This window comes from Prionailurus bengalensis, chromosome E4 (assembly GCF_016509475.1).
Source record: "Prionailurus bengalensis isolate Pbe53 chromosome E4, Fcat_Pben_1.1_paternal_pri, whole genome shotgun sequence".
NCBI classification, from domain to species: Eukaryota; Metazoa; Chordata; class Mammalia; order Carnivora; family Felidae; genus Prionailurus; species Prionailurus bengalensis.
In genome coordinates, this window is record NC_057360.1 from 43,233,792 (window position 1) to 43,248,756 (window position 14,965).

At 58.0% G+C, this 14,965-nt stretch overlaps 1 protein-coding gene across 3 annotated transcripts in view; it reads left to right on the forward strand.

Moving 5' to 3' along the window:
* TMCC2 (transmembrane and coiled-coil domain family 2) overlaps positions 1–10,790 on the forward strand; it is a 39,963-nt gene extending 29,173 nt beyond the window's left edge. For all 3 annotated transcript variants that reach the window (XM_043569257.1, XM_043569258.1, XM_043569259.1), the window contains 3 exons: positions 6,324–7,264; positions 8,523–8,658; positions 9,206–10,790. In XM_043569257.1, coding sequence (XP_043425192.1) covers positions 6,324–7,264; positions 8,523–8,658; positions 9,206–9,517 — 1,389 coding nt within the window. In that variant the 3' untranslated portion in view covers positions 9,518–10,790. The remainder of the gene's footprint in view (positions 1–6,323; positions 7,265–8,522; positions 8,659–9,205) is intronic.
* Positions 10,791–14,965: the final 4,175 nt, after the last annotated feature.

Genomic DNA, 14,965 nt, shown 5'->3' on the forward strand with positions numbered 1-14,965 from the left:
TCACAGCAGCTAGTACCTTCTCCTCCCTGCACAGAGCTTCACGAAAGCCTGGATGCTTTCTGTCCCTACAGAGTATACTGTGTGCTCCCGGCCTCAGGGATCTGGGCGGCTGGGCTGGTGTGCAAGACGGGGAGCCATTGCCCCCATGGCAGGGCCCCGGGTTAACAGAGGACATGAGCTCAGGCCTGGGAGGAGGTGGGAGCCCTGGGAGGCCCCCAGGAGCCAGGGCTCCTGTAATCTGGCAGCATGCCTAATCCGGCTTCGTGCGGAATTGCCGGATGGGGACAGGGAAGGGAGTCCACGGCTCTGCGAGCCCACGTGGAGGGGGTGCTTCTGGGTGCAGGAAGCAGGGAGGGGAAGTGGGAAGGTTGGACCCTGGACACTTAAGACAACGTCCCATCTCTGGCTCTTCCAGAACATTCACCAGGACTTCTTGGACCTCAGTCACTGTTTAGAACAAGGTCTGTGACCTCAGCCCCGGCTGGTAGGTACCATGAGCGGAGAGCATGACATGGCCTCCCTGGTTACCCGGCATGGAAGGGCATCATGAAGGAAGCATGGCCCTCCCTCCACCATTCTCCTTGTAAGAACTTGCCTGGCCCACGCACGGGGATCAGTCTTGGGGTCAGGTACCTAGGAGAGTGGAGTGGGAAGGCCATGATGCTGGGGCCGCAGCTCCAGGTGTGGTGCTGGCTGCTGGGCACGGACAGAGGGCTGAGTGGCCTGGGCCAAGTGAAACTCTGTGACAATTTGGAGAGAGGAGCAATGGTGCCTCTGTTGCCCACTCGCTGCCGTGCTCCAGCTGGGAGACCCAGGGAGTTTTCACCCACCACTGACCGGGGGTTGAGTGATCTGTACCCGGCCTCAGGACACGGGATTGGGAGTGAGTTAGAAAGAGCTCTGGCTCTGTTGAAAATGAGACCGTGATTTGAAGGACCAGGAGACCCTCCCACAGACCAACCCTGTAATAGGACATTGGTTGGAGCGGTGGCCGGAACCAGCAGGTGGGAGGACCCCTGGCCTTCTACATCCAGCTTTTTGTAATCACCACTCTGTCTGGCTCCAGAAGATTGCCATCACCCCCAAAAGAAACCCAGACCCATTAAGCAGCCACTCCCCACTCCCCACTCCTCCCCTGCCCCCCAGCCCCTGGCCACCACTAATCTGCCTTCTGTCTCTATGGCTTTAACCTTTCTGGACGTTTCATATAAAAGGAATCCTTCAGCACGTGACCTTTTGCATCTGGCTTCTTTTGCTTTGCGTGATGTTCTCACAGTTCACCCACGTTGTCGTGTGTATCGGTGGGACTTCATTCCTTTTATGGCCCAGTGATGTTCCACTGTATGGATGTACCAGCTTCGTTTGCCCATTCTTTGGTTGATGGACAAATGAGTTGTGTCCACCCTTTGGCTATTGTGACAAGTGCTGTTATGAATACATGTGTACACGTACTTGTTTGAACACCCATTCAAACATTTTTTTTCTTTAAATGTTTGTTTTTGAAAGGGAGACAGAGCGTGAGTGGGGGAGGGGCCGAGAGAGAGAGGGAGACACAGAATCGGAAGCAGGCTGCAGGCTCCGAGCTGTCAGCACAGAGCCAGACGCGGGGCTCGAACTCACGAGCTGTGAGATCGTGACCTGAGCCGGAGTCGGACGCTCAACCGACTGAGCCACCCAGGCGCCCCCTGTTATTTTCCTTTTAAAAATTATAGCCACACTAGTGAATATGAAGTGTCACTTAATTTTGTTTTTGAGCACCTGCTGTATGCCCTGAGATTGTACCGATTGTTGCCTTCACTTAGTGTTTCATTTCATTCTCCTGACAACCCTTTGGGGGTAGGTCGAATCCCCTCCCGTTTCCGGGTGAGAAATAGAGTAAAGTTAATGACATACCCAAGGGCACGTGGCCAGTGAGGGACAGAGCTAGGGTTCTAAATTGGTGTCTGACTCCAAATTTGGTGCTCTTTCCATTGCCTTGCATGGGCTCTCTGTCCTGTCTCCGTGCTGTTCTTTTTATTTTTAATAGAAGTATAATTAGCACACAGTGTTATGTTAGTTTCAGGGTGTACAGGGTAATGATTCAACAATTCTATGCATGATACAGTGCTCATCATAAGCGTACTCTTTTTTTAAAGTTTATTTGTTTATTTTTAGAGAGGGAGAGAAAATGTATGCGAGGACGGGAGGGGCAGAGGGAGAGAGAGAATCCCAAGCAGGCTCTGCGCTGTCAGCACATGGGGCTTGATCCCGTGAACTGCGAGATCATGACCTGAGCCGAAATCCAGAGTCGGGCTCTTACCTGACCGAGCCACCCAGGCGCCCCACGATAAGTGTCCCCTTAATCCCCTTCACCTGTCCCACCCATCCCCCACCTCCCCTCTGACAACCACCAGCTTGTTCTTTGTATTTCGGAGTCTGTGTTTTTTGTCTCTTTTTTGCTTTGTTTGTTTTGTTTCTTAAATTTCACGTATGAGTGAAATCATGCGGTGTTTATCTTTCTCTGACTTGTTTCACCTGGCTTTATACTCTCTAGTTCCATCCCCGTAGTTGCAAATGGCAAGATTTCACTCTTTTTTATGGCTGAGTACTATTCCCCTACACACGTACTCTGCCTCTTCTGTGTCCATTCGTCTATGGACGGACATTGGGCCAGCTTCCACGTCTTGGCTATCGTAAATAATGCCACAGGCTCATTGCTTTCCCTTGTGGTTTTTTTTGTTTGTTATTGTGTGTGTGTGTGCTTTTTTTTTTTTTCCAGATCTCTTTCCCCTCTTCTGCTTTTTCCATCCTTCATAGTTTTGTCATCTTATGCTTGAACTCTCCTTCCTTTGTTAAAGTATCTCCTTCTTGGTGCCTCTGCCTGCTGCCTGCCACCTCCTTGGCTTTCTTTCCTTTAGCCACTCTGTCGTGGTTCAGTCCCGAAGGGCCACTGGTGCTATGGGGAGGGGGGGGGGGTGTCCTGGGGTGGGAGGCATGAAGAACCCCCCGCCTTCCTCCGTGGGGAAGGAGGACAGGGTGGGGTGTTCTGTGACTGGAGGCGCCCAGCGGGGTCCAGGTGTGGCAGATGCCAGTGGAGGGGCAGCAAGGAGCTGGTGTCCTGCTGAGGGACCCCCGGGCTCGAGTCTGGGCCCCAGGGCAGGAAAGAGGGGCAGGTGAGGGGGCCAGGAGCCCAGCCCCAGGCCACTCCAGCCCACCGTCAGGCCCCAGCTTGTTTTCCCAGGAATGTCTGTTCTCTCGTTCCCGGGGATTTCGCAGCCAGCTTCCACTCGACTTTTCCATCTGTAAGCTAGACAGACTCTAAATCAAGGGAGGAGAGACACTAAGCTGCCGGAGTAAAGCCAAGGTAGGGGGAGGGTTGCTATTTTATAGTCCCTCGGAGTCCCAAAGCACTTCTACTTTTCACGGCATCCCTGTCTCATTAGCTGCTCGCATACCCCTCCTAGTCCTTGCGGCAAGTTCTCTGCTCATCATAGAGACCGCCGAGCACCGCCGAGGGCCGAGCATCAAGCCATGTTTCAGACCCAAAACTCACCTTCCGGATGTTTTTTTCTCCCCCAAAGAGGGAGAAAGAGAATTGAGCCTCTTTGGAAGCACAGCAGCCTTAGAAGAGGACCAGATTGCTTAATCTTAAAAATCGTGTTCCTAGAGAATTTAATTTTTTGTAGTTCAATATTTATGCCATAGTATCAATATTGAGTGCACTGGTAGGGATAATCTCTTTTTTTTTTAATGAATGAATTTTCAATCTTGGACCCTAGGTCTACACTGTTTGTTTTGTTTTGTTTTAATGTTTATTTACTTTTGAGAGAGAGAGACCGAGAGACAGAGCGTGAGCTGGGGATGGTCAGAGAAAGAGGGAGACACAAAATCCGAAGCAGACTCCGGGCTCCGAGCTGTCGGCACAGACCCGACGTGGGGCTCGAACTCCCAAACTGTGAGATCATGACCCGAGCCAGAGTCGGAGGCTTAACTGTCTGCGCCACCCAGGTGCCCCTGGTTGGTGTAATTTCTTAATGAAACTGCATTCCCCTGCCCCCCTGAATTGTGCTGCCTGGATCCAGGCAGCATTTATGAGTGCCTTCTGTATGCCCCACACTGGGCTAAGTGCTTGCTCGGCATCATCTTGTGCAACCCTCACAGAGACCTGAGAGTAAATAGCATTATCCCCCTTCTCAGGTGGGGATACTGAGGGTCAGGGAGAGACAGGTTTCATCACTGCAGGACATAGCACAGGAGGAAGGGGTTTAACTGCAGGACGGGGTTTTAAGTCGCACTGGCGTGACAGACCTTGGGACAGATCATTTAAGGGAGGCTGTGGAATTGGCTCTTCCGGTACGCAAGTTCAGAAATTCAGAGGCAGGGTTCTGAAGACATGTGCCCCTGGAGGGAGGGCCAGGGGACACAAAGGGAGACCCAAAGCCAATGTAAGGGGCAAGTCCTGACTTTAGGAGAGATTGGAGAAGGGATCGGCATTGTCCCCAGCATCCCCAGCAGAACTGTGACCTGGAAAGGCCCCAGAGGAAGCCCACAGAGGAGCCACCCACCCCCGTCCCCTCCCCGGCTCCTGATTTTGGCAGGACTGTTGTTTTCACTGGTGTTTTCCAATAACTTTGCACCTCGGCAGAAACCGGGTCCAGTGACTTCTGCCTGTAATCGGCACGGGCTGCTTCCAGTTCTGGTGTGGGTAAGCGGGCCACTTGCTTTGCGCTTATAACCCCTTCCCCCACCTGTACCTCATCCTGCCCCACACACATGAAGAGCGAAGGATCTGACCCGGCCGTCCTGGGGTGTGCTGTGTGTAAAAATACATGGGGTTGAGCCATTTCCTGCTGCTTCCGTTCTTGCATGGCGATAAGACACAGGGGACTCCGCTGTGGACAGAGAGGTCCTCCAGCAGCTGGGGTGGGGGGGGGGGGGCGACCCTGGGAGAGCAGGACTCCAGGCCCGCCTGCTTTCTTCTGACCCCGCGGTTTCTCATCTTTCCTATCTCCTGGGACCTTTCCTTCCTTTCACCCCGACCCCCCAACCTTTCTCGGCTTCTCTTCTCCTTTGTGCCACCCTCATGCGCTTGGGAAGCCTGCCTGCTGCTTGGAAAGGGACCGTCTGCTCCGTCCTGCACATTTGCCCCCTCCTGAGCTAGGCCCTGGTACCTTCAGGCGCCCAGACTGGTCTCTGCTGCCCTTGGCCCCCAGGGTTTGCTCCTGGGACTTGAGTCCTCAGGACCTGGCCAGCACGGTGGGTGGGGCTGTGCTCCTCTCCCGCGTCTGGGAGAGCGTCTGGGAGAGCGGGCAGGGCCGGGTGCTCCCGCCGTCATGAAGCGGAAGAGGTTGCTGACGACGCAGGAGAGCTGGAAGGTGATGGAGGGGCTGGAAGGGGTATCCACAGAGGCAGGGGACCTGCTGAACTGCATTAGGAAAGCCGGGGTGGGACGGGCGGGGAGGCTTCCTGTGCCTGCGTAGGGCCAAAGTGTAGGCTTTGGCCAGCTCTGGGAGAGAGGCCTGTTTGAGGCAGGAGCCTTTGGGGGAGGTGGAGTCCAGAGGGACAGCTTGTCTTGTCTCTGAGAAGTCAGTCTTGTGACTCTCCTCAGGCATGCTTAGTCCATGTGATGGAGCAAGAAGAGCTCTGGGCTGGAAGTTCTGTGTTTCCGTGGCTGTGTGTCCCTGAGCAACTTGCTTGAACTCTCTGGGCCAAAGGAGGGGCAGATCTGCCCAGACTGCATTTTAGGGATGTTATGAGGATTAAGTGGATCGCAGCTGGGACAGCCCTTCAAAACTGGCCATGGGTAGGGGCACTTGGCTGGCTCGGTCAGTGGAGGGTGTAACTCTTGATCTTGGAGCTGTGAGTTCGAGGCCCACGTTGGGTATAGACATTACTTAGAAATAAAACCTTTTTCTTAAATTTTTTTTTCAATGTTTATTCATTTTTGAGAGACAGAGAGACAGAGCACAAGCAGGGGAGGGGCAGACAGAGAGGGAGACACAGAACCCGAAGCAGGCTCCAGGCTCCGAGCTGTCGGCACAGAGCCCGACGCGGGGCTCGAACTCACGAACCGTGAGATCATGACCCGAGCTGAAGTCGGACGCTTAACAGACTGAGCCACCCAGGCGCCCCAGAAGTAAAATCTTTTAACACAAAATGGCCACCGTAAAGGAATACTACTACGGTTGTGGTTATTGGGGGCTCTTGCCCTGAAGCTTCCTATTCCTCCTGCATCCATCTCCCAGGCAGAGAAACCAAGGCCAGAGGTGTCCACGGACGTAGGAGGGTATCCTCCCACAGTGTCACGATTTACCGACGCTTGCTTTTCTTGCCTCCTTCCCCAGGTTGACAAGGGAGACCTTGTGGCCCTGAGCCTCCCCGGCGGCCCCGGCCACGGTGATGCCGACGGTCCCGTCAGCCTGGACGTGCCGGACGGGGCCCCCGACCCCCAGCGGACCAAGGCTGCCATCGACCACCTGCACCAGAAGATCCTGAAGATCACCGAGCAGATCAAGATCGAGCAGGAGGCGCGGGACGACAACGTGGCCGAGTACCTGAAGCTGGCCAACAATGCGGACAAGCAGCAGGTGTCGCGCATCAAGCAGGTGTTCGAGAAGAAGAACCAGAAGTCGGCCCAGACCATCGCCCAGCTGCACAAGAAGCTGGAGCACTACCGCCGGCGCCTGAAGGAGATAGAGCAGAACGGGCCCTCGCGGCAGCCCAAGGACGTGCTGCGGGACATGCAGCAGGGCCTGAAGGACGTGGGCGCCAACGTGCGCGCGGGCATCAGTGGCTTCGGGGGCGGCGTGGTCGAGGGCGTCAAGGGCAGCCTCTCGGGCCTCTCGCAGGCCACCCACACCGCGGTGGTGTCCAAGCCCCGGGAGTTCGCCAGCCTCATCCGCAACAAGTTTGGCAGCGCCGACAACATCGCCCACCTGAAGGACCCTCTGGAGGACGGGCCCCCCGAGGAGGCGGCCCGGGCGCTGAGCGGCAGCGCCACGCTCGTGTCCAGCCCCAAGTACGGCAGCGATGACGAGTGCTCCAGTGCCAGCGCCAGCTCGGCCGGGGCGGGCAGCAACTCCGGGGCTGGGCCGGCGGGGGCGCTAGGGAGCCCCAAGTCGAACACGCTGTACGGGGCCCCCGGAAGCCTGGACGCTCTGCTGGAGGAGCTGCGGGAGATTAAGGAGGGACAGTCCCACCTGGAGGACTCGATGGAGGACCTGAAGGCTCAGTTGCAGAGGGACTACACCTACATGACCCAGTGTCTGCAGGAGGAGCGCTACAGGTAGGCGCCACCCCTCCCGCACTGCCACCGCCCGGCCGGGCCTCGGCCGGAGCAGCGGGGCGCCGGCTTTCAGACTCGGGCTCGCGGAGGCAGGTGGAGGTGCACATAGAAGGGTCCGAGGCTGCCGGAAGGAGCCAGGAAGAGGCCCCGGGAGGAGCCAGGAAGAGGCCCCGGGGAGGCCTTCCTCCAGACTGGTCAGAGCGGCTGGGAGATAGGGTTAGGGCGCCTGACCTGCCGATGGAGAGAAGGCTCTGCCTGTCTCAGGAGCTCTGAACGTCCCTGCTTGATGGTTATGTGGTCCGTGTACAGAAGGGGGAAACTGAGGCAGGGACACGGCCAGCTACATGGCCTCTCCTCTGGAAGGACTAACGGCACTGACTCTCGAGCCAGGTTCCCTGGGTTCAAAGCCCAGCTCTGCTCTTTCCTGTTTACCTTGAACAAAGTACTTAGTGCTCCCCACAGCTGCTCTCCAGGTCTGTGCCGCGGCAATAACACAGATCCCTACTCCTAGGGTTCGTGAAGGTTCGACGAGTCCAAACCTCTAAAGTCAAACTGTGTAAACCTCTGGCACCAGCAGGTTAAACATTTGGCAGAAGCTGGAGTCTCCAGCCCCTCCCCGCCCCGCCTGCTCCGCGCCCTCTTGCTCAGTGCCCCTCCTGTGTCATTTGGTTGTCCCTTGCCTTGCTCCCTGGGATTCTTGGCGAGCTTTTCCTTAATTAGCTCTTTTCCTTTTTCTTCATATATATGAAGAAGGGTTAGAAAATTGGGGGGGGGGGTCCTTGCCTGAAAACTAACTACCCCCACATGAGAGTCACCTTTTGATACTTTGTGCCTGCAGAGCAGGGATCGTGTCGCTGTGTCGCTGTGTCCCTGGTGACCAGGAGAACATCTCAGTCCAGGGCTTATAGGCTCGCGCCGAAGGCGTTTAATCCGAGTCCTCCGTTCATGAGCTGTGGGACCTTAGGCAGGTTCCTTAACCTCTCTCTGTCCCAGGCTTCTCATCTGTGAAATAGGATGATGCTAGTGCTTGTCTCGTGGGGTTGAGGGGGGGTGAGGATCCTGGGAGATAACGTGGGTAAAGCCTGGGCACAATGCCTACTTGGAAGCAGCACCGTATAAAGAGTAGCTTTCGTTGTCGTTGCTGTTATAATTGGAAGGGGACTGAACGCGTTGCGTGTTTTGAGGAACAAAATTGATCCTGGGGAGAGAAGGGAGGTCAGGGGGCCAGGACTGAAGTCACCCCTTCTCCCTCTGCCAGGTACGAGCGGCTGGAAGAACAGCTCAATGACCTGACCGAGCTTCACCAGAATGAAATGACCAACCTGAAGCAGGAGCTGGCCAGCATGGAGGAGAAGGTGGCCTACCAGTCCTACGAAAGGGCTCGGGACATCCAGGTACGACCAGAGACTGGCCCTGGGGAGGCCCCAGACGTGCCGAGAGAGCTGTCGGCGGCCGGAGGGTGAAGGCTTTACCAAGTGGGGGGTGATGGGCACAGGCGGGTCCACTGGCGGCGCAGATGGGCGCGTGGCTGGAGAGGGCAGTGTGGGGCGGAGATAGGAGCCGGGCAGGCCCGAGGCTGGATTTGTGCGAGCCGACGGGCGAGGGCCGCCCATGCCCCCGGCTCTGTGATGGCAGCCTTGCCAGTGAATAATCGGGATCTGCGGGCTCCAGGCTGCCTGGAGAGGAAGCTCCAGGGGATTGGGCCAGCTGTGTGTCCCCTCTCCACTCCCCGCACACACACGAATCAACCACATCCGTCTCCTACCATCCTCCCTAAAACGTCGTAAAGCACCGCCCCCAGCTGCAGCCGATCAGCCTGTACCCACCCCCCCCCGCCCCCGCCTGGCCTTTGCAGGGGGCGCCCTGTGCACGGGCACCTTCTCTGAGGGGCGGGTAGGGTTCAGCCCACCCTGAGCTCCCACGCCCCCCTCCCCCCCGCAGGAGGCCGTGGAGTCCTGCCTGACCCGCGTCACCAAGCTGGAGTTGCAGCAGCAGCAGCAGCAGGTCGTGCAGCTGGAGGGCGTGGAGAACGCCAACGCGCGGGCTCTGCTGGGCAAGTTCATCAACGTGATCCTGGCGCTCATGGCCGTGCTGCTGGTGTTCGTGTCCACCATCGCCAGCTTCATCACGCCCCTCATGAAGACACGCCTGCGCATCACCAGCACCGCCCTCCTGGTCCTCGTCCTCTTCCTCCTCTGGAAGCACTGGGACTCCCTCACCTACCTCCTGGAGCACGTGCTGCTGCCCAGCTGAGCGGCCAGCCCACCCCTGCCCCGTGCTCCCCCCGGCCCCAAGATGGCCACGCTTCTCCAGGAGGGACCCGGGGACTCCCGAGTCCCTTGAACTTGTTCGTGTGTCTGGTTTGGCCTCTTGCCCAAACTGTCCATTCCAGCAGCTCCTGCCCCCTTCTCTGTTCTTGCTTCTGTCTGACGCCTTCTCCCTGTTGGCCTGAAGGGAGCCTCGAGCGCAGCCCTGGCCGGGCACAGTGAGGACATCCGTGGCCAAATGGAGCAGAGGAGGACACCGGGATGGACCGTTCTGATTATTTACAGTCACACAAGGACTTCTCCCAGCGGACTCAGGTTGCAGCAAGTCAGGAGGGTCAAGAAGAGGAGCAGGAGAGGGCCACGCCCCATCCTTCCAGGGAAGAGCCCAACCTGGAGACATCCACAGTTCCCTCCTGCGGAGATGGTCGGGGGTGAAGGCCAGACGGCAAGCTGGGGGTGGGGCTCTGCTGGCCTCAGAGAATGCCAGGGAGAGAGGGCAGGTCCCCCCAGCCTCTGGGCACCTGCCGGGCCAGAGGGCAGGCTCGGTCCACCCCTGGTTCCTCCAGAGCTGGTTTGAGGCTCACTTCCGGGCTGGGCCCTTCCCGGGATATGAAGGACACAGGCTCTGGAGGCCAGGTGGAGTACAGCTTTTGGACTTGTGTTTTCCCTGTTGTTCTTTCTGCCTGTCACTGGATCTGCTCTTTTCAGGGAAACAGGCCCCAGGGGCCCCCCGAGCCTCAGCCTAAGCCCTTAGGCCTCTGGGAGCATGTTGGGTTCTATTTATTTATTTATTTATTTGTTCCTTTGTACCTTGTCCCCCCTGAGCTCCAGGGAGAGGGAGAGGCCCTGCCCCTGTCCTCTCTCGGAAGCCAGGGCCTTCTTCTTGGCTGTTGGGCACTTCCATACCATTTCGCCTCTGGATAATCCTGGCTAGGGGAAGGGGGGCGAAGCCACCCAGCCCCACTCTCCCAAAGCACCCCTCAGCCAGGACGGGAGGAGCATAGCCTCTCTTTTATACATCTGTTTATTTTGTATGTGTGTATTTGTGTGGAGGAGGTTGTTTGTTGCTTTATTTTTTTAAGGCTCTGGAGTGTTGTGTATGGTTTCTCTTCACATCCCAGCCTTCCCACGGGCACTTCCAAGAAGAGAGGGCATTTCTCGAAAAACAAAAGAGAAATCCCTTAGAGCGGAGGAGGGTAGTGCCTGTCAGCTGTGGTGGACCTTCCTGAAAAATAAATATCCTCTAAATTTTCAAAGCATCCTGTCTAGTGTTAGTTGATGAGGCCATCCCCGTGGAAACCACCGGGTCTCTCCCCCCACCCAGGCATTCTGGGTAACACTCTGGGCCTCCCCTGTTGGCCTGAGCCCTTCTTCCTTCAGGATCCATCCCTGAACAAGCCATCGTGCACCCTTCCCGTCCTGCTTTGCGCAGCCAAAGCTCTGGCCTCCGTGATAGGGAAGTGAGGTGACACCACCCCCTCTGGCTGCCCAGAGCACTTTCTAGGGGGAGGGGATTGGGAGATTGCTTTCTGGGGCTTGAAGAAGACAAACAGCCCCAAACCCAGACAGCAGCAGCCAGACCTGGTGTGGCCACGAGAGGGCAGCAGAGTCCTTACTCACCCTTTTCTCGGGGTTCAGTCCCAAAGAGAGGCATCTGCTGGACTTACCGGGGCCTGATCATGCTGTGCAGCCAGAGCACAGATCACCTGCTCACCAGAAGCCTTGAGCGTGGAGGCCAGGCCCTCAGCCTCTGCCCCTGTGGCTGCAGCTCCCAACCTTGGCAGTTAAGGGCACTCACAGAAGGCACTGGATTCCCAGCAGAAACCCTGTAAGACCTTGGGTGGGCGGGGGGGTGAGTACCACCTGAATCTTCCTAGTGAGAGGAGGAGGCTGGGTGCAGGGGGTGTGTGGGAAAGGCACCCACCCCAGGGTCCTGGCCCGTAGTTAGAGCGCCTGTGGCCAATTCCCTTAGCCTCTCTGGCCTCGGTTTCCACATCTGTAATGGGGGATGGACGCAGTAGCTGCTGATTTCAAAGGGCTCTGACATTCTGTGGTTCTGCGGGTCTGAGAAGTCACAAGTTGCAGTCGTGCCTGTGGCCTTGGGCTCGAGGGGGCTCTAGGAGTCAGGGAGCACTCCCTAAGGGGATCAGAGAGAGCACCATGGTGGCGCCTCAAGGAGAGCAGCCTTTAGTTTCATCTTCACCCTCTGTGACCATGTAGGAGTTTCAGCAGGTGACCTTATGGGGCCCTCCAACACTTTAGCACTCTGGGCCCTGCACCCCACCCGCACACACACACGCCTCCCGTGGGGGCCACATTCCTGGGCCCCAGGTGTGTGTGTGTGTGGGGGGGGTGGCTGCTCCAGGCTGCAGACATTTCCCACATTCCTCCCCAAGGTCAGGTGCCTTCCCTGCATTGGCTCTCAAATGTCGCTGCCAGCCCCAGTCCCCACTGAAAGGGAGGAGGGAAGAGGGAGGGAGGGCAGGGGATCATTCTCTGCTGACAACTGAAGCAGCAAGTCCAAGAAGAGGGGGCAGATCGCCCCGGCCAGAGGCATCTGCAGAAAGGATGGAACTACACAGGCCTCCTATTGACAAGGAGGTGGCTAGGAAAGCCCTGCCTTGTCCCGGCTGGGAGTTGGGTTTTGTTCCTCTGATGGTCACCGACACTTCCTTGTTTGTGTCTAGCCTCTGTTCCCTCTGTAAAAAGGGAGGGAATGGCTCCCACCGCGGACCTGCCTCCTTCTCCCACCAGGGTTCACAGGGCTGCCCACCCTGCAGGGGACCGGCCTCCTTCAGACAGCAGGGCCTGTCGGGCGGGGGAGACAGTGCTGGGGAGCAGGCTCCTTCCTGGAGGATCTGGCCTGCAGGCCCCAGGCCCACATCTCAGCCTGGAGTCGGTGCTTTCGCCCTCCAGCTGCGCCTGCCAGGCTGGCCCGGAGCTAGCGTGTTCGCAGTGCCCGCGCGCAGCTGGCTTTCCGGGCCAGCCAGTGGAAAGGGCGCCGCTGGAGCAGGTGCAGGCCTGGCGAGCACAGAGCCCTCCGACAGCAAGACAGCACCACCGGCAGAGGGAGGTGACTTAACCCTCGCTGCTCCAGTTTTCTTGGGCTGATTCTGAGGTGGGAAGGGAGGGGGGAGAAGGAGGCAACTGGGGTCACAGAGCGGGAGAATATGAAACTGTAGCTGGGGCACCTGGAAGGAAGGTCCTCGCGGCAGGCTTCATTTCCCCATCAGTGGCCGGGCCATTAAGTGCGGTCCAGATCCCGATATTAAGAGCCTGACAACCTGGGTTCCAATCCCAGCACCGCCACTCACCTCAGACAAGCCTCCAGCTGCCCTTGGAGCGCCTCGTGCAAGCAGGAATGCAAGTGACCTCTGGCTCACGGGCCTGGGGTGTGAGAGAGAGGGCATTCTGCACATCCAAGACTTCGGTACAGTACCTGGAAGGTGATCGGAGACTAAGTCAGGGCAGTTGTGATTACTCTTCATCCCGGACCCCAGGGGATGTTCGGGTGTGGAAGAAGCCGCTCGGGAAGTGTAAGGCAGAGCCTGCGGAAACTTTCCAGGCCGAGGGTGACTTGGGGAGTCAGCCTCTGATCCCTGACAGCCCAGGAGACGCCCTCACGGCTCCCCTTTCCCGGGAGCGCAGAACCTTCTTCATTCCAGAGGCCTTTCACCTAAGTCTTACAGACAAAGCCGGCTCAGGCCCAAGGGGTCAGGCCCCAGCTTGAGGGAGAACAGGATGAGGCCTGCCTGCCCGGCCCAGGCCTGCTGCCACCATCCCGGGCCTATAAGTGTATGAGCATGCGGGGCCCTCCCTCCTCCGGCCCGTGGGCCAGGTCTGGGCTCGGGGGTCAGCATCAGGAGGCCCAGGTTTGAGGCCTGTGAGGTCGTGGGCCTCAGTTTCCTTATCTGAAATGCGGTGGTGCTCGTGCTGCCCAAGTGGCAGGACTTTCACGAGGCTCAGAGGAGATGTTGGATGTGGGTGCCTGCCACAGGCCACCCCCAGGTCTCCCCAAGGGGAGATAACCTGCAAGGCTGCCGCTGGACCATCTGGGGGCCGCAGGGAGGGTTCTGACCTCCTTGTGGGCAGGGCTGGGCAGGGCTGGGCAGGGCTTGTAAAGGTGGCTGGCAGTGACCCCTCAGCCTGAAGGGCTGTAGCCAACCTCCAAATAAAAATGGAGAAAGCTCTCGGCCCCCACCCAGTGTGCCGGGATGGCATTTGGGGAGGGAGTGGAGGCTGGGACTTGCCCCAGCACATCCAGACCTGCAGGCAGGACCTGAGTCAGCCAGAAGGGCAGCCCAGGTAGGTGATGCAGCGCGGCCTCCCACACACGGCTCCTCCGGGGAACGCTGTCCCTCCCCTGGCAGCCCATCCCTGCCTTTGACTCCCCCCTCCCCAGGCCAACTGTCCAGATGAGGTCTCCTGGGGCCCGGGGGTAATGGAGGGGCCACCTCCACCATGCCCCTGCCTCCGGGCAGCCATCTGCCAAGTTAGCTGTTTCCAAAGGTCCCCGGAAGTGATTCCACAAACTGGTGCTTAGGCTTTGCTGTTCATCCACCTCCCAGCTAAAGGCTCCGGTTGCCTTAGTTTGGTTGTTCCTACGGCAATTCCAGATCAGTGGAGACGAGCCCAAAGTTAATGCTTTGGACGGATCTGGGTCTCTCTGGCTGGTCTGGGGGCTCTGTTCTTTGGTCTCCCGCAGGAAGGCTGGGTTTGCTCGGTACCACCCTCTTGGGTCCCTAGCTCCATGTGAGAAAGCACCCACTTTACCTGGAATTGGGTCTTCTTGCCCATTTTCTGGCTGAGGTCAGCCCCAAGCACCCAGAGTCGGGGTGGAGGTGAGGAGGAGAGGGTTTCCCACGAAACTGGGCATCGCGTGAACTCACGCAAGAGATAAGTCACCAACACAGACCTGTTATGTGTCTCCAACTGGACCTTCGTCCTCATCTTCTCAGCTCGGGGGGGGGGGCAGGTCAGGCCGAGGATGGGTAGAGCTGACAGGTGCAACATGGCTGCTTAGGAGAAAGGGCCTGAGGACAGGTCACATCCCTCTCCTTCTTTGGGTCTCAGAGCTCTCGTCACAGTTTAGCGGCCCGAGGCGCAGGTGTGTGGCCTCCAAACCAACCCCACTTTGGCTCTGCTAAATTCATGAAGCACGGTTTAGAGCAGTAAGAAAGACATGGTCCATGCCCTGATGGAGCTCAGACTACTGGGGACGCACGTGCGCACACACTCACGCACGGACGTGCACGCACGCACGCTCACATACGTGGATACACTCTCACACACCGTCGTGCGCACACCCTTACACACGTGTGCATTCGCACTCACGCACACACGCGTCTGAAACACAGCAGGCAGAGATAAACACTGCAGTGGGGGCCGGGGTTGGGAGGTCCAGGGAGGGAGAGCGTCAGTCTGATGGAGAGCT